The sequence below is a fragment of the Ischnura elegans genome, chromosome 2 (assembly GCF_921293095.1).
Source record: "Ischnura elegans chromosome 2, ioIscEleg1.1, whole genome shotgun sequence".
Taxonomy (NCBI): Eukaryota; Metazoa; Arthropoda; class Insecta; order Odonata; family Coenagrionidae; genus Ischnura; species Ischnura elegans.
Window position 1 is genome coordinate 114,390,350 of NC_060247.1, and position 26,866 is coordinate 114,417,215.

Consider the following 26,866-nt stretch of genomic DNA (forward strand, 5'->3'; position numbering starts at 1 on the left):
GAGGCCCTTTGCAGTCAGGTATACCGGTGGCTAAATCAGAAGACTTACAACACATATGAATAAACAATCAGCAAAAAAGCAACACTTGTTCAATGCACCTAATGGTAATTTTCAGCTCCACATGATCCTTTGAACTATGCACTCTCCTTCTCGGGAGCACATGATTACCCTGCTTTCCCCAGAAATGAGGGAACCCAATATTTCACAATATCCTTATTGCAAATGATATTTTTTTCCTTTCATCCCATTGGCTGATTATTCATAGGGGTTATCAAAGTACAAGCCAAACAAAACTTTTGACTAAAATATTTTGTCCTTATTTTGTTTTTCTGAGAAGTTAATCGATGCAACATGGTGAAATTAATACATATTACTAAAAATTACTAAAAATGTAAATCAATTGATAAAAAAACTTATTCAAGTGCTACTGCAAGTAATGCAAGAGTATTCATTAATTCTGAATTTAACCATCAAATTCCACCCATTTTATCATGAAGCCACAACTGATCAGTCAAAAAAAAAAAAAAAAAAAAAAACACTAACCAACCAACTGAAAATGCCAATTCAATGTGCATTTTAGCCTTCACCAACAGAAAGACATACTTGCACTACTTTTAGGAAGGATTTTCAAAGAAGTTAATTTAAACTATGCTAGCCTTAATTCCCCAAAGAGCGATCAGTTTGCACAAGTTCTAGGGTATAACTAAACAATTAATTAAGGCTAAGGAAATCAGTCAGAATATGTTGGAGGAAGTGTATGCATGAATAAATTACTTTCATATTGACTACTAAAAAATTGACACCATAATGGAAAAGTAAATACGACAGGCAACATAAAAATGACAAAAAAATACATTTAGAGCACGAGAGCCCTCATGAAAATAATGAAACACTAATTTAAATATAGTAATTAAAAGCTAAAATAATTAGCAACATATTCAGACTCATGGCACTGACAGCATTAAAACCTCTAGGAAACAATAATTACTGGCTGACTTACTGAAATAAAGATGAATAATATGATCTTATGCTTTAAAAAAAATTCAAAAATTACAGCAACTAAAAATATCGAAAGGAAAAATTTTCATCAAAGTTAGGAACCTAAATGAGGATTCAGTTAGTAATTAGATAATTGAATCCTGCACCAGAGCGACACTACTGACACATACTTCGGCCAAACGACTAGCATCTCAGCGTGGCCTAGACGGTGAGCCAAGAGCAATTTCCTGATGGAGCAGCAGTAATGATCAGGTTAACATAGCCACCCCTAACACTGCATCTATGAACAAGACACAGCCATACTTCAAAGCATTATAATAGGAACATTGTTGCAATAACCTTTTGACTGAAAAAACCCTAATTGTCTGACCTCCATCTGCGGTTGTGTTCGAGATGATCACCTCCTACAGAAGCCCACACAGTAAAAACCCTCAACTAAGGCAACAAGACATCCTTACAACTCACTTGAGCATAAGTTCCGGATATCAGGTACAGAATATCCCTGCACAGCTTCCCCTCAATGGGTGACTCCGATTCTGATCACCTCGACCCTGCTTGCGTTAAAAATGTTCACTAGTACACACACTCAATTAATATTGAAAAATAGAGGCTATGAATGATAATCTTGGTGTGAGGTTGTGAGGTACTGGGAAATAAGGTAAATTATTACAACACTCATTCTTTTTCCGAATGGCTTGAATACCTATCACTCCTTTAACCTTAATTGCGCCACTAAAAAAATGAATAGATCATGACGCTTTCTCAATCACAAGGCTTTAGAATAGAAACCTGAAAGTCAATTCATATTTTGACGCACATATGTACAAATGAACCCAACTGCTGATGGTAGCGCCACTGAAGTTCAATGGCAGTCGACGGGTCATGCATGCATGCACCCTAGGTGAGCCGAAGACAATGGCACGGAGTCCCTCCCCCGTCCACAGAACCCTCGTGCTGACTGTGTGATCAAAACACGTCCATGGCCAAAAGGCACACACTTGACCATTAAAAGTTCTGCTGTCGCTTCCTCTTCTGGTCCATGGCGTCCAATATGGGCTGCCTCTTGGTTTGGTAGCGGCGACGCAGTTCATCTATCTCCCGTTCCATCTCGGAATCCAAATTGGCCATCCTCTGCTGCAAGTCTTCGTAGCTCAAAAATTTCAACTGAAAATGGAAGATCCCAGAGGAAAGAAGAGTGAGAATAAGAAAAATTTAAAGTTCTAGCTCTCACTTTTACCAAAAAATTGAAACCACTAACACAAGGGTATTAAGAGTACGAAACACAGGAGGGAATTTCCTCTTCAACTCACAGAGTCAACTTTTTCTAAAATTCACCACTCATTTTTTTTCCAACACTTTAGAAAATCTTTTTGGGACTGTCCTATTCTCAGTAATCACACAATTCATCATATTTACATTACTAACTCTAATGCACCATTGAGTGCATCTTTCAATAATATATTATATTCGTTGTCTTGCTGATTTTAAGCCAAACATGGGCTCCTGCTCTCAAATTAGGTATGCAAAAATAAAATGACATCTCCTTCACCCCCTCCACTTTCAACCTCCTTCCCTCCAAGAACAATTCTAAATACCCTCCACAGAAAAACTATCCTTATTCCCAATAGAAAAAGTGACAAGCAACAGCCACGAAATGTCAGACTACAAACCGAGTAAGTACGTGGGGCACACCCAAGAAAACATCACCAACAGCCAAATACATTACTATCATTCCAAATTACTATAGAGTAAGAGAAGGAGGAGGAGTACTCACAAACTCAAAGTCTCCATCCACAAATGCCCTCTGGAACTTGGCCTGATTGTCGTGCCGAGGCACCTGTGGTTGGATGGGTGCCATAGGGTGTGCGGGCACCTGCTGGGCGGCAGGTGCTCCCATGGCCAGCATGGCCGCCCCCACACCAATGCCTACACCTGGAGGTGCCCCCGAGATCTGGTGCAGCTGTCTCTGAAGATGACTCTGGAAGCGTTTGCGCTCCTCAGGTGTGAGTGGAGGGGGCGCAGCAGGGCCTGGGGGGCCCATGGGCCTCGGGGTGCCGTGGGGCGGAGGCGACGGGGAGGACCTCTGCTGGGCACGCTTCTCCTTCTGAGCCTTGGGTCCATTCTGGCTCCCTCCTCCTGCTGCAATTTGCTGCGGCTGAGCAACGCAAGAAAGCAGCAGTTGTGAGAGAAGGAAGAAGAAGGTCACACGTCAAGGGGAGACTCGCATGAAGTGCACCAAATTACAGTTGTTGGTTTCCAACGTTACTTTGTGTAATTTGCTGAACATTTTGAATTAATGAATTTTAACTTTGTTCTTCCACAGAAATTGTTTTATTAAAACAAAACTATGGTTTCAACAGTTAAAACAAAGTTTACATTTATTCATTCAAAATGCACCAAATTACTCACAATGATCAGATGCCGTAGCAACATGAGGCCACAGTTAACTCCAAAATGATGCTGGACAGCAAAGAGGAAATTCCAGATATCTCCAAAAAAAACAAATTACTAAATAAAGTGCACCAAATTACTCTCAGTGATCAGATGCCATAGCCACATGAGAACATAGGTGACTCCAATATCATGCTGGACAGCAAAGAGGAATTTCCAGACATCTCCAAAAAAAAGAAAAAGGCAACTCAATCTACTTAATTCATTTCCACAGTTGTTTTGTAAAAACAATAGAACTAAAATAAAAGTCTAAACAGACACCCGCCTCAGTAGGAGAAGAGAAACCGTTGGTTATATGGAAAAGAAAACTCTTGCAAATTCATAACAAATGAATGTAAGGGTAATTTTTTTTTAATCTAAGGGTAATTTGAACCTTTATTTACTACGCTGTATACTATAGCCTTATCAGGAAAATATTAAGATGTTCCAGATTTCATCTTCGATAGTCAACCTGTCTAATGCTATGCATTACGATAAAACTACCATTAGATGCCTTTTCTGGAATGAACTTCATTAAAAATGTTCGGCAGGCTTACAACAGCAATGTAATTCACACTGCCTCTAAAAATATATTGTATTCGTGAGCTAAATATGGACCCATATGCCATTTTGTGGCCAATCAAGGAATTTTTAACACCAACGTACATGCTTGCACACAGTCAAAACATCTATATTTTATACAAGAATTGCCATGAGAAAAAAAATATTATGTATATTTCACCGCCGTTCACACGGCAGAGTTAGAAATATTACAAATCTATATTTTAGGCTAACACATTTTCTCAAATGAAGGAGAATTTCGAATTTTTCAAAACATCCTCCTGTTCCTAGAGAAAATTTGCAAGATATAACTGTGAAACATAAATGTATGGGATTATGCTGTGTGCATAATCACCCATTGCAAAACCAATGGTATACTCTCATTCTCTCTACACTAAAAACATCAACACCAGGGAAAGTCGTCAGTTTCTCATCAGGACTGAAAACAGTCCACACATGCTTTTTTTTCTTCTTCAAGATTTGGACGAAAAATAGTTAAGCTCACTAAATAGGAAAGTTAATAAACTACCTTGAAAGCTGACAATAACTCAGAAACTTCTTTAAATTACAGAACAAAGTGGAAGTACCGTATATGTCTGAATGTGGTCCCCCCTTTTTTTCCAAAAATGCCCGAGGTAAAAGTAAAGGGGGGGACAATATTCAAATGCATTTTTTTTTATTTTCCCGAAACAGAAGCCTCAAAATTAGGGGGCGGGGGACTATATTCAGAGGGGGACTATATTCGGAGCAATACAGTACATAGGATATTCTTCAAAAATTATTGAGATGATACTCTAAACATAAAAATACCAACCTTAAGGTTTTCTGCTTCCTTTTTGTCAAAATGGTCGAGGAACAGTGGCCTGTATTTCTTGCCCGACTCACCAGGACCTGTGTCATGACCTGAAGTGAAAGAAACCACCGGTGTCAATGACAGAATGAAGTAATTACCATTTACACCTGGTCCAAAAATACTCATTGATACACTCACTCTAAGCCATGAGTTCAAACATACATCAATATAAATTCACAAAATGGTACAAAAGGGATAGGAAAAATTAAAAAGACATCGGTGATGTCTTCTTGTATTTTCTTTATATAATACTACCCTTTACTTTCCCCTTCTATGAACTATTATTTATATAAAAACATTATAATTTCTTGTCTCAGGTGTGACTTCGTGGAAATTACTCAACATAATGAAAAGTAAAAACACTTTGTCATTTGAATTTTGAAAAAGTGAATTTCACCATTGAAAATATATTTAAGATTCTAGAATCATCAATCTACAATGACAGAATAAGTGAATAAATAATAATTCATTGTTTGATTTACGTAAATTATGAACATTATAAGAAATTAAAGTGAAAGTTCACATTATCTGTGTTTTCCAATTCGTGCCGCCCGCATAACCGGGAGTTTGCTGTACATATAATAGCAACAGAATGATCAAGGAAGTGATAAAAATCTACGCTACATTCTGACTTCAGCCGGTGATAATAATCGCATAAGCAATTGGACTTACGTTTCATTGTTGACTCCTCGTCGTCCATTTCTCCGTCGGGAGGCGTGGCCCTTCCCCCATCCCCACTGCCCTCAGCCCCATCATCACTGTTGATCACCATCGTGTCCAGAGCCATGGCAACCAGGGTACCAGTGTCATGGGCAATCATTGTTCCACCGTCCACCAAATCACTGGTGCCAGTCATGCCGTCAGCCCCATCAACTTCCCCACCTGGAGGGTTGGCATCCGACGGCACCAAAGTTCCTGTATCGTACTGCACCATCGTCTTGCTGCCAATGTCCTCATCATCCTAAAAGGGAATAAAATCCAAAGTGCATTGTGAGTTAAACAAAAAAATCACCCTTGAAATCTAATGCTTTGATCAAAAGTAATGCAATGGAATATATTCTTCTCAAACTGAATACATTCAGACCATTTTGTGATATTTTTTAATTGTGCGATTCATGCACCTTTTAGCTTTTTTACATTTTGCAAAAGTATGTCTTGAATCATATTATCTGTTACACATCTGCTCCTGATACACATTTGCTGAGCCATGATGTATTACTCAGTTTTAAGCTTACTAATTGTAAAAGACACAAACATACTCTAAAAATTATCCAACAAACATTTAAAATTAGTGGCAATTTTTTTTACCTTTTTCTAAGAAAACGTCTCAGAATTAACCAACATTTTATTATTATTCACAAACACTCATCTCACTTTTCCAAAAATATAAGTTGGAGGCAAGCAAAAAATATTTTTAATAAAAGCTAAAAAGTTGAAATTTTTCTCCCTTGCAGCTCTCCCCCCCATTACCAGATTCACAGCCCTATACAGAGGTACAAACTTAGATATTACCTGATAGCTGGGCAGGAATGAATAAAATAAATACAATAATATCACTTACATGCGCTAAATGCCTAATTTAAAAAAAAAACATGAATAAATGAGAGGACATTAATAAATTTATTGAAGGTTTAGTGATGACAAATAAAGCATGTGAGTGCATGCCGTGTGATATCCCACAAGTCTTTGGCTTCATTTCATATCCCTATGGACCACCTACTTATGAGGAAAAAATTTATCATCATCCCATATGATCACTTTTTCTCCCAGTGAATAAGTGACCAGCGTGGGGCACACTGGGTCAAAAGCTCCTGGTGAATGATACATCACACACCCACTTGCCTAATTTATCAGTGACAGTACAACTTGAAGGAAAGATTCCTCAAGTTTCGCACTGGATCAGGTCCTCCATTTGTGATGGGGTTAAGTCCTAACCTGCCAAACTAAAGGTCGTGGGTTCAAGTCCCACCTGGGTAAGTTTCCTTATCCCCAGGGCATGGATGTTTGTGAACACTTGATTGTTAAATGTTATCAATCCCGATGTAGAAGGCTGAACAGTGCTGTTTTCGGTGGTGTCTGAAATAAATAAATAAATGCCTCCTCCCACCATTTTGATGAGCAACTGACGATGGGCAAGTTGCTCATCGAAACGTTGGAAGGAGACATGGAGAACCTGACTAGGTGCGAAACCCGAGAAATCTTTACTTCAATTGTTCGCCGGGAAAAAAACAAAAATTATATCAAACAGTACAACTTCATTGCAGCATGAGTTATGGATGGAGGAGGGCTGGAAAGCAGGAATAGTGGCACATTTTACACAACCCTACCGAGTCGTCAGCTGTGGGACGAGGGCCACCTGCTGCATGAGCCGCGGCGTGGGCTGCAGCCTGCGCAGCTGCTTGCGCTGCTTGGTTCTCTCGTATCTCGCGTGCCTCCGCGATCATTCTCGTGAGCACGGCTGGCGGGCGTGCATCTCTCACGAACTCGTGTCTCAGCAGCTCGGAGGCGGGAGCCCTCTCTTCTGGGTTCTTGACGAGGCAGCGCGACACAAAGTCTATGAGCTCCGGTGACCACCGGTCGGGCTCTCGGAACGAAGGAGGTGGCTTGGTGGGGATCATGAAGATGGCACGCATCGGGTGGATGTCCCCATATGGCGGCTTTCCCTCCGCCATCTCAAGAGCCGTGATCCCTGTGATGACGAGGAGAGGATCAAAGAAATGAGATACCCAACATGAACAGATGTACAGGTTGTCCAATCACAATCACACAATCTGTATTCCTGATATAATTTTCTATTGGTGCTACGTTTTTCTGTTACAACTGAATATTTTAAAACCTTTGAATAAATAGTGATACTGTTTCCAACGTATTTAATATGTCTGGAAATGTTATGTGGCTAGATACCCGCGTATCCACATTCAGGATGCAATTGTAAGTGTATGCTTGTAAAGGTTTATATTTTGTTTTTTTCTCAATTTTTTTGTATTTCCGTAGTCTTTCTGTAGTGTTTTTTTTCTTTGTACCTCTGTCAAATGATTTTTAATGATAATTGTTGTGCACTTGTAAATTATCTCATGGGCTAAATGGCCCACAGTAATAAATTAATTGAAAATTGAAATTAATTGAAAGAGCAATACACTATTATTCCAAATTTTGAAGGCTAATGTTTTCAACTTTTCAAAGTAAAATAAAACTGGTCGCTTTTCATGCATGGAAATAGGTGTGTTTTTCTATGGCTCATACTACACCGATGCTAGCGTTTCATGCCAACAGAAAAGTCTAGGTTGAATTCAAGGGCGTACCCAGGATCACCACTGCGGGGGGGCAAGCCATGATCGTTCAAGTCTTAACATTTTTGCATGGAAGAGATGAATTAAACCAACATTTTAAGAAAATTATAACTGCACTTAATTAATTTATAAAATTATTTGCTTGAAAAAAAAAATTTTAGTTACATGTCTTATCCTAATATCATTTTTCATGGGTTCGAGGAAAATTTGTGGGAAAAAAACTTTCGTTTCAATCCAGTCCTTATTTTCCTTAGAGACTTTTGATATTTTTCCTTCTAGGGTAGATGCTCCCTCCTGCCCCCGGCTGGGTATGCCCATGGTTGAATTATCTCCTTCAAACAATTTCAAGAGGACTCCACTTCATACCTTCCCTAAACTCATAAAACCATTCCACTTCCCTCAGATCAACCCCTATAAATTCATAGGACAGAAGATGCTTCACGTTTTCCGCATATGGCGACATATTTTTAGAGCTCTCTCTTTTTTCTTTTTTAATTTTATTCTTTTCTTTACAACAATGATACTTTGCATAATTTTCAATACGAAAGCATTGGAAACAGGAAAACTGAATGAGGTTAATGTACAGATTTTGGGATATAATTTTTAGGAATTCACTAAAGTGAATCAACACCTCAACTAAATATGTTGAGAAATGATGAAACAAGTACAGTCGGATCCGGATTTAACGTCTTCGCATTTAACGTTTTTCCGCATTTAGCGTTTATTTTTTTGGGTCCCGATTCATTCCCTATTAGGACAATGTAAAAATTATCCGTATTTAGTGTTTCCGCATTTTGCGTTTTACCGCATTTATGGTCGTAAAAATTTGTCCCGCTCAAGATTTTTTTGCCCGATTTAACGTTTTTTCATGACGGTTCATCCAAATCTTCGAATTTATGCTCATCAACAAGAACAGGCTCATGAAAGTTTACCAAGAGTCGATAGAATCTACCGGGGAACGCTTCTTCAACTGCTTTCTTCCGCGAGCGCAGCGCTGCGACCTTCAACTCGCAAGCTGGGTGATTTGTCTTCTCGTAATGTTTCGCTCCCCTTCTGATCCAAACACCAGGCACTTTTTGTATGAGATCCGATCTAATGGAGCAAAGTCATCCCTTAATAACCTCGAACTACCTTATCCTTCACTTGTTGAACTTGACTTCGATGATACGTGACGACTGATGACACGAGTTATCCTCCCGGGGGCCGCTACAATAATGGTTTTCTCGTTATGTTTTCAATGGATGGCTTATGCCCCTTTCAACTCTACTACCTACGGGCAGTCGATAATTAGCCCAATATTTTTTCAGTCGGCTACTTTCTCTTTTCAAAAGAGGAGGCCCAATATCAATTGCGCAGTTCACTAGAAGATTCTTTCTATAATCCATTCCAAGGTCAGTTTCCACGGAGGAACAGCGAAAGAACAGAGGAAGTGTTTCCCCTGTCATGACCGTGAGTGACGGCATTCTTTCCCTGCGGAACAACATTATTTTACATCGTAATTTAGATATCCCGGAGCCAATTTACCGACATGCGGCTGGTTGATATCGATGTCGATTCAAAAATATCTATCTGGTGCTAATTAATGTCAAAAGATAATGACAATCGGAGTTTTGACGAACTACCACGGTCCATGACTCAAAATAAATCGCTCATGCTGGAAAAAAATCACCGCATACTCACGGTAGAATAGATGAGCGTGGAAAAATACGAAAATCCGGCAGGTATCCCTTGGTGGTTGACTTCGACATCATAACCCTGACGAAATTGCCAAACTCCAGAGGCACTGACAATTTTTCGGATGAAATCCTGTTCTGTTGAAGATTAAACCTTTTCACTTAACAGAGTTTAGCTAATCGTCATTCAAGGTCCAACCAAATTTTATTAAAACTTGCCGAGAAACAAGGCGAGTCGGAGTCAAGGTGATCAGCGCGCCGCGTAAGCAACTTCTCCCGGCTCCATTCGACCTGCATGAGGCCGCGGATATATGACAACGAATCTGGTGTTATCATCGTGTTAAATCACCATCGACTTGTACGCATACTAGAAATAAGATTCTACTTTTTTGGATGACCTCGAAATCCAAAATGTGCGCATAGTAGTCTTTTTAAAGGCTCATAAATCCCTTGTTTCGCCGAGGCAACAGAAAACGTTAAGTTGGCAAAATTCCAGAAAACCTCCCTTTTACTAGATATTCGGTAGTCTACAATTCGGGATTAGCGATCTTCTGCTGTCCCTTTACTTCACTCATCTTTATTGATGCAATGACGCTTTTTCGAGTACCTACTTACACCTTTTTTATTATATTAGAAATGCTTTAGTCACCTACAGGTCACTTTTACAGAAAAAATTCTAAATTTCATCGAGATCACTGAAATATGCATAAAAATGGAATCACTAATGTCCACAATAATAATCCGTGTGGGAATGCTTTTAAGTTGATGTTTATTAGAATTTCCTAAAAATATTTCATTAAAACAATTATCATCCTCTCATTACTTATTTTTACTACCCATTTTTTTAGCCGATTTCTGGAAAGTATTATCCAACCTCCATAGGGCAGAGAACATTTCATTAAAGAATTTTTTGCTGCATTCAGCACCTTTTAGTTACTTAAAATAATATTTTTTATTCATAAAAAGCCATTCCAATCATTACAGACCCTAAAACCTGAAAAAAATGGCAGGTCCTCATTTAGTGTTTGTCCGCATTTAGTGTTTTAAATTTTGTCCCCCCTGAAAAACCTTAAATCAGGATTCCACTGTACTGTAGGAAATAAAATGAACATGGACAAAAGCGTTTCTTTAATTATTTCTCAGACAGTCGAATATACTTTTCCAGCCTCTCTCCAGAATAAAACTTGCTCCTGTCAGCATTAAAGAAGAGAGGCATATTATATTAATATGAAACCTCCCACCTGACACCAATGGCCCTTCCTATTACTTCGAGTGTGTAGAAGCTGTAGTTTTAGCTGGTGGAATACTTAATATAAATAAATAAATTAATTAAAAGAATATTGGCAAACAGAAAATTAGATGGTGACAATTATTTCCCCAGAGCAAAATCAAAAGACACTGATAAAACAGGGTAAAAGTTCCCATCCAATATCACAGACAATCAGTGCTCGAAGATGTTTAAACCGGAATTCTTAATTGAGGAAGGATTTAGAAGACAATGAGTGGCACCCCAAGAGACTTTAATCCCTGTAAATTATTCACTTCAGCACCTCATAGCTAGTATTTAAGCAATGCTCAGATGATGAAGTAGTTGACACTAAAATCATACACCAACAGTACAAGCGATGCACACAAAAAAGACATACCTAAGCTCCAGATATCAGCAACACAATCGTACCCTATCTCCTGAATCACCTCCGGAGCCATCCAAAACGGTGTGCCAATCACTGTGTTCCTCTTGGCCATGGTGTCCTGAGGAGACGACAAAAGCCAACATTTTGGTTAAAAAGAGGAAGGCTTGCAAACAGAAAGGAACAAGGAAATGATAAATCCATATTTTCAAAAATGCTCAAGGTTTACTCTGAAATTAGTGCTCCATTAGAAAATCTGACAGCTGCTCATATTTAGTTGTCTACCAGATTAAGAACTTAGATTGGGGTTTAAACATGGAGTGCATCACCAAAAAGGTATTCAAAATGCCGCATTGTTATATGAGAAATATCAAGGAGAGCAGCAAAACAAATAAAGACATAGCTAATAAAATCCTTGTTCACCCAATCCTTGAGTATGCTATGGTATGGGACTTAAACAATAAAGGGCAGATAGGAAATGCAGCTAAGTACGTACTAAGGAAAAATAAAAAAAGTTTAGAACTAAAATGCTCAATGCAAAACCGTAGGAGACCTTGGAAGAAAGGAGGAAAAGGAGCAGACTACATAGGGTGTATCAGATATCCAACAGAAAAAATGGATGGTCAGACCTTGGGGAGAGAATATCAACACAATACTACATGACCGCTATGTGTTTGTTCCAACAACAAATGATGTAAGTAACAGAGCAGATCAAATTAAGATATTACCCTGAGGAGTCTGCAAGTAATTTAAAATGAAAAATTTGGTAGAAAGGATATAAAGAAACAAATGTCAGAGAGCATACCGTCAACTGTCCAGCTACACCAAAATCTGCCAGCTTGGCATGGCCCTCAGTGTTCAAGAGAATGTTGCCCGCTTTGATGTCTCGGTGGATCTTTCGTCGTAGGTGAAGGTACTCAAGACCTTTCAGCGTATCCGAAAGTATGGCAGCAATCTCATCCTCTGTAAGCGTTTTCTTCCTTAGCCGCATAATGTCAGAGACAGAACCAGCTCCACAATACTCCATCACAATCTGTGAAAGAGAGAAATCACAATAACCCAATTCATTTACCATCGAATGACAGAAAAACTCTCTTTATACATATGGTGTAACTGAAGCTGTGAAAACACAGTTTCAAAGAAGAAACAATATAAGACACTCCCAAACATTATTATCCCTGGAATTTTGAAATATTGGATAATGGCATCATTGAAAAGAAATTGGTAACTATACATTATAAACTGGGAATAAAAAGTAGAAAGTGTCCACAGATTTCATGATATAATTAAGAATATTCCTAATAAATCTCCATTGTTTTAAATAAAAGATTTCAGAACCATACAAGTGACACAATGCAAGATATATTGAGCTGCGGAAATGGAGTGACCACACACAACTTGAAGACAAGGAAATACCAAGTTAATTTCAGTACATTGAAAAGAATTATGTTAAGTACATTACAACATAAAAAAGCTCTGAGGAGCAAGTAGAAATTAGAGAAATATTTCCCAAAATGAGACAAAATCTCCCATAAGGTAACTGATGCATATAATGTATGACTTTGCAAATGCTATATTTGTAGTAAGATGAAACAGCTATCGACACATGTCAATTACTCCTAAAATCAATGTTGATACTTACCTAAACCAATTCCATCACAGTAAAATGACTTACAATTTTAGATCAAGTTCTTCTCAAACATTTTTTTTTTGGAATGCCACTTCATTCATTGGTAAATACATCTTCTTAAGACTAACAAGTATGTAATGACACTATAGTGCCACATATCCGACGTTCAATCGACTGTGCTGACAAATTGACCGCTGGATTTCATCAGTTCAGCATAGAAGTAACAGAGAAGGGGATGCCCAGGGAGAGCACTCACCCACAGGTCCGTATTCTTGAAGTAGGATCCATAGTATTTGACCACATACGTAGAGTCACACTGTTGCATGATGGAGATCTCTTTGATGATCTCCTGAAGGTCTGTGTCCACCGGCACCTGCTTGATGGCAAGCACCTGCCCCGACTCCTTGTGCAGCGCCTTGTAGACACTTCCATAGGAACTGAAGGACAAAATTGACAATCAACAAACAGCCATTTTATAAAAAAATTACATATTTTTCATTTAGGCATGGTCATATTTCATGATGAGAGTAATATTTTGGTGACACAGTGCGCTGTATTAGGTAGACCTGATGTTTTATGACCCTTGCAGCTTCTTCTCATGGAATTATACCGGTACCCACGAGCCACTGTGGGTAGGTATGTACCCACAATTTTCAAGTGGGTGGAATAGGTGTGGTATGAGGAAGACATTATTGGTCACTCTATTGTTTCTGTTTTATTGTTTATTATGTCTAAAGGCTGCTTAAGATATTTTTAATGGTGGGAATTGGAAACGAGAGAATATTTCTATCATGCTCTGCATGCAATCCACCTATCTCAAATGATTTCAAGAGTACTACGTGGGCACGTTGAGATCATGACAGTTCTTTTGTTTCTGTATAATAAGAATCTCACGACGAACTGTTGAAACTATTAGAACATAATCTGATTAACTCTAAATGGTAAAATTTATTCAATCAGTCCGGTTTTTAATGTAATTTCATTTTCAAAACTATTCTCACGTCCATGATCCATCATATTATTTCCCAAGGCATGCCATTGCATCAGACTATATTAGAAGAGTGGGGAGAGGCTGAGATATATAGCAAATTAAATGTACTAATAGTTAAATAGATTGAATGGTCTCTACCAGGTACCCTGATGCTTAGAATCTTCTTGATCCAGATCCACTAGATGGACAGCATAGGTCATGTTAACAATTTTACAAACTTTAAGTAATTTTTCTAAGCATAAAATATTTTTAATTTATTAGGAACTTATATTTGGAACAAGAACAAAAATTCTTATTGATTTTCTACTTGCAAATGTCAAATTTTCATGGAAGAAGCAAAAAGCACCAGTTTTTCATTGGTCTCCACATTACCACTTTTGGAGGGCTTTCAAAACCAAAAGGAGTCACTGGATTAATGTGATCACATAAATATAGCTAACTGGTGCTTTTTTAAACAAAGCTTAAAACTTTTAATCCTACAACTTTGACCATACAAGAGCAGACATCATCCTGCCGTTACCATTTCTTGGGGACAAAACATTTCAGAGAAGTGCATATTGCCATCTTCTCATAGCTTTCTCAATACTGGAAACTTGCAGAAACAATAAGTTGATTTTTAAATTAGCAGCTTTTATTTAAATCAGCTTTACCTTGGGAGTCCTCATATCCTTGTTTATTCTGATTTTTAACAAAACTGGTCACATGAAAAATCTGTTAATATGGATTTAATTAAGAACCATAGAGCTAAACAGCACCTGATCCAATAAAATATCATACCTCACCTAGGAATGGGAGCGTTTTCTCTGCATGGAAAAATAGGGCTTCTGAGGAAAATCTCTGTTATTTTTCGATAGCAAAGGGTAAAGAAAATGACTATCACGCAGTGGCGGCGCGTGCGTATACGCATGTTAGCAAGTGCACACCCAAAGATGAATAAATTATAAAAGAAAACTATTCCTTTGCAACGCGAAGGATAAAAGTACTAAAAGTAAGTCTGCATATGTAAGAAACATGAGCCTCCGAACGCTACAGCTATCTCCCTTTCGAATTCACCGCTCTACTAGTGTGCGATCCCGTGGCATCATGCCGGGTGCATTTTCGGTCTGTGCGATCGCTTGAGGGAGCTCTGGAGGGACGAGGTAAGCGGGGGGTATGTGCTGTTCAAAGGGGCGATGGGAGCAGACTCAAAACCATGCGAATGCGCACGCCAATGTTTTTGGTGACTGACTAGCAGGTAGTGTAGTGGTGTAGCCGCCACCTACACTACCTGCGCCCAGGATCCTAGTCCATCTACAGAGCCATCTGTATAGCCGTTTTCTACACTACTTCCTCATAGGGTGTAAGGAAAAGAAAATGAATTTCAACTACCGTAACTTGTAAAGGTGTGTTGAGAATAATTATTTTCATACATGCTAATATTATTTCTGTTCATGCAATTTTAAAGGTAGAGTGTACCAGCGATATGTTTTGCTTGCTATGTATTCTATTACGACGAAATATGACGCTCATGGATTAGGATTAACATAATATAATTAAATCATCCTATATCTGCTCTAATGCACACCCTAGATAAATTACCACCAGCCGCCACTGCTATCACGTATATTTTCAATGTCATCAGCTGTGGTGGCATGCACTGAGAAATGAAAATGATAGGTTTTTCGATTAATATTAGTTCTCAAAAGAAAATGACAATATAAATTTGACTAGCTAAATTAATTATACAATTTTTGGAAGTTGGAAAAATTTCAAAAGTATTTCGAGAGTAGGAATTCTTATTTAAAAAATCAGAAGTGGTCATGACCACAAAGTACATGCTTCAAATTATTAAAATCACACCTTCAGATCAGTGGATAGAGGCTACAAAATTAAGCATCTGTAAGAGACAGAAATAGCAGACTCAGCTTCCGGTCCCACCCTTTTCACGCCCCAACCCATCACCTACACACTCCATATTTTTCCCGAGTCATGCGTTTCTGTCACTGCGAAGAGTCGAGTCTCCTTACGCTCATCTTCCATCCTCCCGTGGGAAACTGCAGAGCTGGGTGAAGGAGAAAGAAGATGGCTGAGGATGAGGAAGGGGGAGGAGGGGAGGTCAGCGGAGGGGGGCCGTGGAGACGCGGTCGTGGGTAGTCGGACGCGTGGTGGCGGAGAATGTAAACGAGTAGAATAATAAAATCATCTCTCCGTAGTCTATGAGTTTCCTTTCAAAAATCCCTGCCAATTGATCGGCGGCACCCCTTAGAGCATCGGGGGTCTTACACATCAATGAATATGTAGTGATGAGATACACTAAGCCACATTACATTTACCAGAAACACTTATTTTGCAGAGATTCTCCTAAAAGGGAAAGCTTGAGGAAGGGGAATTTCTCTCAAAACTACCATAAAAAGGGGTGCTACTTTGTCATAAAATGTTTTTTTTTATTTTAAATATATAGTACCCGTTCAACATGACAGCCAATTTAAAGCGCACTTTTGACAAATGAAAGTTCAATAAATAAGCTAATTATAAATTCAAATCAAACAGTCACAAAATAAAACAATAAACCGATAACAGCGGCCAAAACCTCAGCATTTAGCAAGTTATAGTGTCATTATGCGTAAAATGAGATGATGCCAAGTGAGAAAAATTTATAATTGACAACAAATAATCGACCAATATCAATCAGGAGAGAATTTATCAGGACGGAAAGTCGGTAGAATAGAGAACACTTTATTAATGATAGCCTGGGTATTAGCATGTGGATTAGGGAGGTCAAATGGGTGTGGCAGGAATTCTAATGTCAAAGAAAGAAACAATATCAGGCCATTAATTAGGGTCCATTATGTTCATACTAAATAGAGGAGAAAATCAATGTTGCATTAATTTGGTTTTGGAGGTGTTATTCTGAGATGCAATGATAAAAATATTGAAAAATCCAGATCAAATTTTCAACTAGCAACCTGCACACAACCAGTTTGATTTTTTTATCTAAAAGCCACAGTTTTGATGAACTTAGGAGAGTAGCCCACTTACCCCTCTCCCAACTTGCATATGATATCAAAAACTTCCTCCGGCTGCCGAGTCAAGCTTTCTTCAGACAGCTTCTTCAATTCACTGCAAATGAAACAACAGATGAACTAAAGACAGCCACAACCAACAGACTCCAATACTACACTAATAAACAGTATAGAGCATACAAATAAACTTAATTGCCAAAAATTATGAAATGTTTTAAAAAATCCATAGTTTTAGGCAGACACTGCAACAACTTAAAAAAATATGGCGATCAAATAGAAACTGGTTGCAGTGCCATCGGACTTAGTGACATCAGAGTCTTCTTATAGCATTGTCCCAAGACAAGTGTCAACAAACTCTCCAAGTCTTTCAACTTTTTCTGTGAGCCTTTTTAACTACTCATAGTGCCTTCTTCCCACCGCGTCCAATATCTTGCCATCCCCTCCGCCTCCTCTTCCCTACTTTCAATTTCCTTTTTCTTCCAGAAGTCTTGATTGTAAACAATTCTTTCTCAACATAAATTTTACAGCCACACCCTTTTCCTTCTCACAGTATAGACTAGATGTTTCACATGAAATGTGGTGGAACCATTTCATCATAAATGCTCTTCTATGAAATTCACTATGCTCCACTTAAAACTTACTTACAACACTACATGACATGTTTCAATGCTTGTGTTGTCACTCAAAAAGCATTGAAACACACCGTATAGTACAGAGAAAAAGTTTACAGGGAAGTTTCTGATTCTCTGTCATTTATGATCTCAAAATCACTCTCAACAGACAACTGTTTCCTACTTGTGATAAACACTTCCTAATACCTGACTGCCATTCCATTTTACTTTTCCATGAATCTCTATGTAGCCATAATCCATTACTCTAAATATGTATTTCTCTATCTTCTTTTTTCAGACACATCAGAAACTATACAACACAAAAACAAAAGGCAAACATTTACCTTAATAGTATGATTGGAATTAAGTGAGCTGTTGACTATCTTTGAACTATTCAGAGTGCTGTTTTTCTTTGGAACTTATTACTTATAATTCCCTCTTAGCATCTATCTTTCCCGATAATTGCACTTCCAAAGTATGTACTAGAAAGATCTCACTTGATCCAATTTATTTCCTAACAGCCATTCCTCTTCTCATCCGTTCTCATTACTTTAGGTTCACTTATTCACCTTCATTCGAAATTCCAACCCCAGCAATAGAAGCTCTTCATTCATTCAAACATTGGAGTTTGCCTCAATCGTTTTCATTACAGAGTTTCAGCAAATATAATGAAAAGTGCTGATGACATGTTGCAACCTTATCCTTGCAACCTTCCCCTCTTCCAATGGAGATACAATACCAAAGAAAACAAACATGGAGAACTTTGCATAACTCGATCCTGAGAGATGTGACTGAATAAGAGAACAAAGAAGATAGTAACTATAACATACTTATAAAACTGTGTAGGCTTTTGTGGTGTGGTGAAGATTCAGCAGAGGGGTTTACCGTGTGTGTCCATCTTCGTAGATGACAGTTTCGTCGCCATTGCAGCTGGCTTCTTCAGGTCAATGAAGTGACTCATCGACTTGATTGACCTGAAGAAGCCAACCACAAAATCAGTGAAACTGCTGTCTACGAAGATGGACACACATGGTGTATATCCCATAAACCTCTCCCTTGAACCATAAACTCATATTGACCCCACAATAACTCTCCAATCACTTTCTGGGGTAATGGCCTTGACGATCATATTTGTCTAACCAAGTTCTACAAATGTACCCCTCGACTCACAATCATCCAGCTTTAATGGTGCAGTTGGCATCACATAGAGCTGTCAACACGTCTTTTATTGCTCCAACCTGTGTGCATCGTCAAATCATCCAAAAATTTGATCAAATACCTTTCCAAACAAGCAAGCTCAACTAGATATTGCTAATCTTAAACCTTATACTTCAACTACAAGTAAGAATTGAAAACAACAAAAAATACAGCACCTATTTTCTAAATGGCTAATCGTACTTGGGTACAGACTGACCACAAATCCCTTCGCCTCGTTTCTCTGATAAATAAAAAGGATAATTATTGCTGCTTTCCGACCAAGCGAATGTTCACTGTCCATCATCCCCACCTATTGAATACGTGGGCGGTTTAGGGTGATGAGCTGACTTCTCATAAATGATCGGAAATTAAATTACTATATAAAAAGACAGAAAATTTCCGCAGCACTGATACCAAAAAATGGAAAAGGGGAGCAAACTTTACAAAAGAGGAACAGCCAACGGCATTCTATTTCACAGCTGCAGTTTCATTCAATTATTTACAACGTGATTATAAAGATAATTCCGGCCGAACAATAATCATTATTGATAATGGGTCCAACTTTGAGATGATGAGGATATCGCGGAGTTGCATTTTAATTACAATTATGTGTGATATGGAATACAGGAAATTATTAATGAAATTGATTGACCATTTTGTCTTCACTTGACATTCCCAAATCTCCCGGACGTATTAGTTGAGTTCGTATCATATTTTCTGCGGACATTCCTAACTCTCGGATAACTTGATTTCGTGTGTTACTGATACATTTACCACAGTGATGCAAAAGTCAAAGCGGTAAGACAAGCCCAGAGACATAACAGCGGTCCAGTAGTACTTCATTGATACTGACAAAATAAAGACAACGAAAGGACAGATAGGTTTCAGGCCGCTTAGGTCCTCTTGCAATGATAGCACCGCTTCTTCTCAGGTACATATTATCCCTCAATTCCAAGAGACCCCCACATACACAATCACAGTTACGTCCTGACGTACCCCTGATTACTAGGCGAGTACAGACTTTAAGAACACGTATCAGACCAGCTCCATTCCAAACACCACGAGCAGCAACATAAAATTTCATTGGATGTATATTTTTCCACTCAAACATTACATTAATGAAACAAAATAAGCCGAAGAGCACGCGTTCAAAATGGAATTTCTCAGCCCCAGAAGTACTCTTGGGAGTTGATGTCATGCGACAATACGCTTCAACCTACCTTTTAGAAGACATCCTGAGTGTTGCGATCACTTCTGGTATATTGCGAACTTCTTAAATGATGAATATCAACATGATTTCAATGTTTACCACCTCAAATTTGTTTTCTCTTAACCCAACCTCACCTTCACTACCATGACTGCACAAAAGCCCCATCTATGTTTAGACCGCTCTGTTTAGATTGGGTGAAACAAAGGAATGCCTTCCTTGAAAAATGCGTAATGTGGCGCGAGACATGAATACGTTTACACATTTACAATAAGCCTCCCTCTCTAAAACAACTTCTTTGTAGAACATAAAAAAGTTATCTTTCCTTCAACACAAATAAAATTCAAATTTATGTTAAAATCTGGAATATTTCAACTAATTAACCGAAACTTAACCAGGTAAGACAAGAGTTATTCAATATATCCTCAGTTCTCTGTTTCTAAACATATTTATTCTAATTCATACTTCACTCATGATCTCACTCATCATAGCAGCTACTCGAGAAATGATGACAACTCATGATAACTTGAATAATATATTCACATAATTAATAAGGAGTGGAAAGAAATTCTTGAGAATGGAAGGAGAACAAAGATGTTTGTCATGTGACTGATTGGAAATGTGTATTGTAGTCACAGCTACTTTGCACTCGGAGTTGTTCAGCTTATAGTCTGGCTCAAGCATATTATTCTTCGATATCACATCATATTCCTTGGATACTAGCATGGGAACAAGGAGGGTTTTTTAACGTGCTGAAGTGGTTGCACACATATTATAAGAATTATATATAGCCTTCAAATTAACTTTTGTTTACAGAAACTGTATATGATGCATACACCGTATATGGTCACTCCTTAAGACATTTGTCAACACCTTATGCTTTAAGGTGTAACTGTACACGGTATATTCACCATAGATGGTCATCATCGTTGACTTCATTATGATGATATTCATGATTTTATTCAATTAATAAAGAAAGTTAAAAATAATTCATACCCTAAAATTATGATGGAAAACATAAGTTAGGATAAAAAATATTTTGTCATTCAGGCATTCTTTCATAAGGTTAATGGCAGTGGCATAACTATAGTTATAGAAATATGTTTTGGGGGGGATAGGATGGCCTGGGGTGGCCACCCCCCCCCCCCCCCAAGCAGCAGGGGTCCAGGAAAATTTTTGAAAAATGACATACCTGGATATACATTTTACAACATTTTAGCATTAAAAATTTAACTTGAAGCAGATGCAGTTATTAAATTTAAAAAGTAGACAATAGTTTTAAATAACTTTTTTATTTCTCTGAGGCATTGGGGGGGGATCTATCCCCTCATCCCCCCTCTCCATTGTTACACCACTGTTTAATGGGTCTACCCAGTCTGGTGGAGTTTGAAATGGGTGGTGCTATGCAAAACGGACTATCATCCTTAATTTTAAGCGTACAACTGATTCATTTATTTCCGCATGCCCCGCAAACAGCTTGAAAAGGCCTTTAAATCAAGGGTCCCAATAATTTACTGTACAAGCATGAACACTTTAACCTGGGTAGGGATAACCCAGGTGAGATTCGAACCCTCAGATTAGCAGGCAAGGACTTTATCCAACTGTCACCGAGGGTGTCAAAAAAAAGAGAAAATTCTGACATCAGCATCGCCCTCCTCCCCCACTACTCCAGTTGAGTGAGTAGGGTTGACGAATTTATTAATTGACAACCTTTTTCCAATTTTTCATTCATCGCCTGATGATGTGACCTGCAATGGCCACGAAAGCTTGCGTTACAAAGCTCAACACGCAACTGCTCCTGAAAGCCATTGACAACAATGCATCTCGCTGCAAAAGCCTACATTCCAAGCTATCCAGCCTCTACGAGGAGGAAATTCACCAGAAGACTCAAAGCTTGGACATGGACATTCTACGGAAGAAGAAATTTCAGCTACTTACGTCCCTAGCCCTTCTACAGCATTGCCGTCATTCTGACACAATTTCAATCTGAATGAAGGTGACTCATCGCATTCGAACCACATCGATCGCATCACCACTGGAAGAAACAACGGCGACGATGTTTCCAGCATATGACTCACCTGCCCACCGCACCACAACGGGGAAGAGTCCACCCGCCACTCAAGGACAGGACTGAATTCTTCTGACGTCAGCGTCGCCCTCCTCCCCGAATACTCCGGTGGAGTGAGTAGGGTTGCCGAGTATATTAATCCTTTTTCCGATTTTTTATTCATCGCCTGATGATGCGACCTGCAATGGCCACGAAAGCTTGTGTGACAAAGCACAATATGCAGCTGCTCCCAAAAGCTGTTGACAACAATGCATCTCACTGCGAAAGCCTACGTTCCAAAGAAAGAGTCCATCAGCAAGCAGTATTGTGCAAAATGGAAACAGAGTCCCTTTCCTTTTCCCATCCCTTATTGTCACTTCAGACCGGAGGTTGAAAACTAAAGTTGAAAAAAAAAAATGGGATTGGCACTACCTATAGTGGCTCCATCTGACACTGGCCTCAGTCCTAATGCCCAGGTTGTGGAGGCCCAGAGTTTGCAGTGCTGAGTCCCAGAAGTGGGCCCATGCCACATTCTTGAGGCACTGCACTAAGAGGGCCTTACAATAAAGGGCCTATAGCATGGACTCTAGCTGCAGTGGGCCCAAACGGTGGCAGCCCTGCGTTCTTACATCTACTCCCATCATCAACAGGCTGCCACCTCTAGGCAGTGGCAAAAAAGATTAACCTCGGCTTGGCCCACCAGTGAGTTACACCTTAGTCTGAACCTGGGAAGAAAGATTTAGCTCCACAGTGAATCTGTTACAATATTAAAAAATGCAATCACTTTGCTTGAGATGGTAGTATAATTAGAGAAATTGAAATGTTATTGCTAAGGGTCTGTAAATTGTGTATATTATGCTTAGCTTCAAATGTGTTGTGCATTCTATCCTACATTTCATATTACAGCCACTACAGTTTTGAATTTATTTTCATGCACAAAATTCCACTCAATATTTTTCTTATTGTAATGAGATTTTTGTCTGTGTTTTTTTTTTCATTTCTGCATTTAAGACTTTTGAAGTTAGGCTAATTACAGACTTATAGGCTGCCTTACTTTCCTGAATGGAGATAATTATGTACCTGTATGAACATATGTGTGGAAGAATAAATATTATTATTATACATTTGACTCGGGTAAAACGCTTCATTGAGGGAAGGAATTATGCAAAAGTGTAAACAACAACACACAACGCGAGACCAATACAAGGTGGAGTTGCGGGGAAGCAGTAACTCGCTCGGCAGGAGCAGCCCACAAGTATTCCACTTGGAAGTACGTTTTTCAATGTCCCTGTATTTAAGATTGGTGAGTCAAGTGACACTTGACATGCGAGTTGCCACTCAGCTACTCTGTGTTGAGTATCACTTGACACGTAAATGGAAAGGGCTATGGCCATCAATATTTCTGCAAAGAGCTGAAGAAATAAGCAACAAATCAGAAATGCTAAAAATAAAGGTCTTTTTAACTTCTATCAAAATCTATAATTATTTAAATTAACGAACCAGTCCATTGTCCCTATCACATGAGAAAGAGTGTGGTGGTGAAGGTAGGAAGTGGCTGAGAGAGCAAGCAAGAAGAAAGGGAAGAATGTACAAGTATTGTATTAAAATACATTGTTCATAAATACTGAACAAGGCAAAATGATTTGCTGCACATTTATGACATTTGAACAAGGAGTACAGGTGCAGGACCACATTTTATTGGCCTTCAGCTTTACAACAATCTCCCAAATGAGCTTAGGAGTTGCCTAAATATGGCTTCATTTACAAATAATCTCCTCAGATATTTGAAATTAAAAAGTTTTTCTCAATTCATGAATATTTTAATGATGCCTGATGCGAATAATAGATTTCTTGTATCCATTATCTGCATCTTATGATTGTATTTCCTATTTTAATTACTAATTTTTGTATTTTGATGAGTCCTATCACAAATGTTATATATGTAACAACTATGGGCACTATATGGGCACAATATGGGCACACCCAGGATCAAACCTGAAGGGGGGGGGGGGAGGGATGGGGGGCAAGCCATGGTAGTTCAAGTTGTAACATTTTAGCAGAGAAAATGTTAATGAAACCAAAATTTTTAGGAAATTACGACATACATGCTTTATTAGCTAATAAAATTATTTCCTTGAAAAAAATAATAATTCTTTTAGTTCCATGTCTTATAGGTACGAATATAATTTTTCTTCCAAAGAAAATTTGCACAGAACTTTCATTCAGCCCTCATTTCATCTGCTGGATACGCTCATGGTAACAGCACTATCATTGGACAAATGAAACATTATTTTTACTATTATTGTTTCACCGCAGTTTCTCGTACAACTACCAACAGCTGCAGGGTTAAGCAGGAGCTCCTTTAAAATCATTCAACCCAGGCACTCAGCCCTCAACTGAGAAACTGGCACTGCAACACAGTTGCATCAGAATGAATGGTGAATATGGGTGGACAATAAATGACAGCCAAAGTATTTTCCCAAAAAAGGCATTTATTTTCTTGCTAATCATTAGGGATTGGGGAATAAACTTATGGTGTCTAATACATGCCTACATTGTTTTTCGTACAAAACTGTACAAAACATAAAATTTCTTTTAAATTTCTTTCACACACATTCAACCACAGGAGAAACAGCAGTGAATTAATTATATCCCCAATAACTGGTGCTTGGACACTTGGTAGGCACACACCCTCATTATGCTCTCAGCATCCGTCATGGCACACATGCAGAAAACTTTGATAATGGGTTAGAAGTTAAATACCTCTCCCATACCAATGATGGCAAGTTTGAACGTGCAATCCGTTACAGTAATGACAACGTCACAGGGCTTCAGTCATCCACTCCTCACATGACCTTATTGATGCCGTCACAATTCATATGCTACACTATTTTTTTTCATCATGGAAAAAAAAAGTTCCATCATTTCATCCACACTCATCCCCTCGTACAAACAAGAGGGATTTCACAGACTCATGGTTATAACTGAAACTAATGAACAAGACTCATAAAAATAATCCTTTCTAAAAAATGGCAAAGCAAAACAATGATACATGGTTTAACAAAGCTCTTCTGACTGCTCAAATGGAATTTAAGCTATTCAAAGCATTTTTAAAAGAAAACAACGGTGAGAGGGTAACCAAGAGATCAATCTTATTTACAATAACCTTTAAAAAAATTTGCTCAAAAGGGTTTTCTGCACACCATTATAAGCATGAACATATTTTGACATCTCTTTTATTCCTCAACCTCTGCCTAACCACACTAATGCAAACGAAAAAGAGAAACAACTGAAAAAACACCTCGATGAAAATGAACCCAGACGGACTACATATGAGCATTTGGTGGGAGCGAGCAATTCAATACTTTAAAATTTGGCCTATCGACTGGATCATACAATAGGCAAAGGTAACAATGAAAGTACATACATTTGTAGGTGTTTACATGGCACACAGTAACTGAAGTTCAACAGATTTCCAGATCACTTGAGATCAGCTAAGTAAACAAAATAGAAACTCTGACCCTGAATTTCAAGCCATTTCAAATAGGGAGACATACATACATGTGAATTCAATGGCAGTTTGATAAGCAATTAGGTTCACCAATCATATGTGACCAACACTGATTGTGAAGCAGAAGACAAATCACAATTACAATTTACCAAACAATGAAAATGCTGAGTGAAATAACCAAGATCTAGCTATGTAAACATGGTACAAATGCAAGGGAAATGAGCAGTTAGATTAAAGATCAGTACTCCGTACAATTCATGAGATGGCAACATTAGCACAGATACAAACCTCCAAAAAATTGACCACAAAGGTACGTTGATTAGAGAGTAGAAATTAAAAACATCATGATTTTCCATGTTTTTGTGGTTAATTTAACTTCACTTAGTTAAATAGGCAGATAGAAATCAGCCCCATTTAAAGAATAAGTTTAAGTACAGTTATTCCAAGCATACTTAGTGCACTTTGCAACACACCAAACATTATTATGAGAAATGCCACCCAGTTAGATGACAGCAAGACATATGTATGTAATGTTGCTGGCCTTCTTTTACAGCAGATCCTAAGGCAGCCACTACGCTTATAGCCATTGAGTACACTGTGGGCATGCATGCATATGATCAAAGGAACAATGGGTTGTGAATTCAATGCTGACTCAGGGAAATGCTTAACTCAAATAGCTACAGCGGATGAGAATGAGGCTTGGAATACCTGAAGCAGCCTTCCATGTATTCAATTGAGACCGAGACATATTTGTTACACTTGATAATTTTAAGTGGAGATGGCCATTTTTTGGTTCTGAATGAAAAGGCCAGCACAAGGAAAAAAATCCCAGCATAGAACAATCAGCAAAAAGCATTCTTATACCACATATAACTTGATCGAGTCTAAGATTAGCATGCAACTTAGTAAACAATATCAAAATTTGTACCCAAATAGGAACAAATGATGACTTATGAACTGACGTGTAAAAATTGGGAAAAATAGTTTAACAAGTTAACAACAGAGACAGAAAATTTGTAATAATGCTCCATGCATGATTTTGACAACACTTCATTGAAGTCAACAGTCACAACCACAAATTAAGAAAACAATATTCAACAAAATGTAATTTTATCAGAAGCTTTCAATGCTGTAGCAAAAATGATTACAAACAATGAAAGATTTGATGACTGACAATTTTAAGAATAGTTTTTCTACCGTAGAACTGCCAAATACCAACCAAAAGCTAATTGA

At 38.3% G+C, this 26,866-nt stretch overlaps 1 protein-coding gene across 1 annotated transcript; it reads right to left on the reverse strand.

Annotated features, from left to right (window-relative positions):
- Nucleotides 1-223: 223 nt before the first annotated feature.
- Nucleotides 224-20,242, reverse strand: LOC124154439 (serine/threonine-protein kinase 4). Its single transcript, XM_046528157.1, has 10 exons — nt 20,089-20,242; nt 17,077-17,157; nt 13,324-13,504; nt 12,243-12,470; nt 11,453-11,558; nt 7,171-7,532; nt 5,516-5,804; nt 4,805-4,893; nt 2,774-3,154; nt 224-2,163 (listed from the first exon to the last, which is right to left on the reverse strand). The coding sequence occupies exons 1-10, from the start codon at nt 20,100-20,102 to the stop codon at nt 2,005-2,007; spliced, it is 1,890 nt and encodes a 629-aa protein (XP_046384113.1). The 5' UTR covers nt 20,103-20,242; the 3' UTR covers nt 224-2,004.
- Nucleotides 20,243-26,866: the final 6,624 nt, after the last annotated feature.

Coding starts and splice junctions, on each gene's coding strand:
- LOC124154439 (XM_046528157.1), bottom strand. Junction 13,505..17,076: donor ATATGCAAGTTGGGAGAGGG/GTAAGTGGGCTA, acceptor TTTGTCCTTCAG/TTCCTATGGAAGTGTCTACA. Junction 3,155..4,804: donor AGGAAGCAGAAAACCTTAAG/GTTGGTATTTTT, acceptor TGCGTTGCTCAG/CCGCAGCAAATTGCAGCAGG.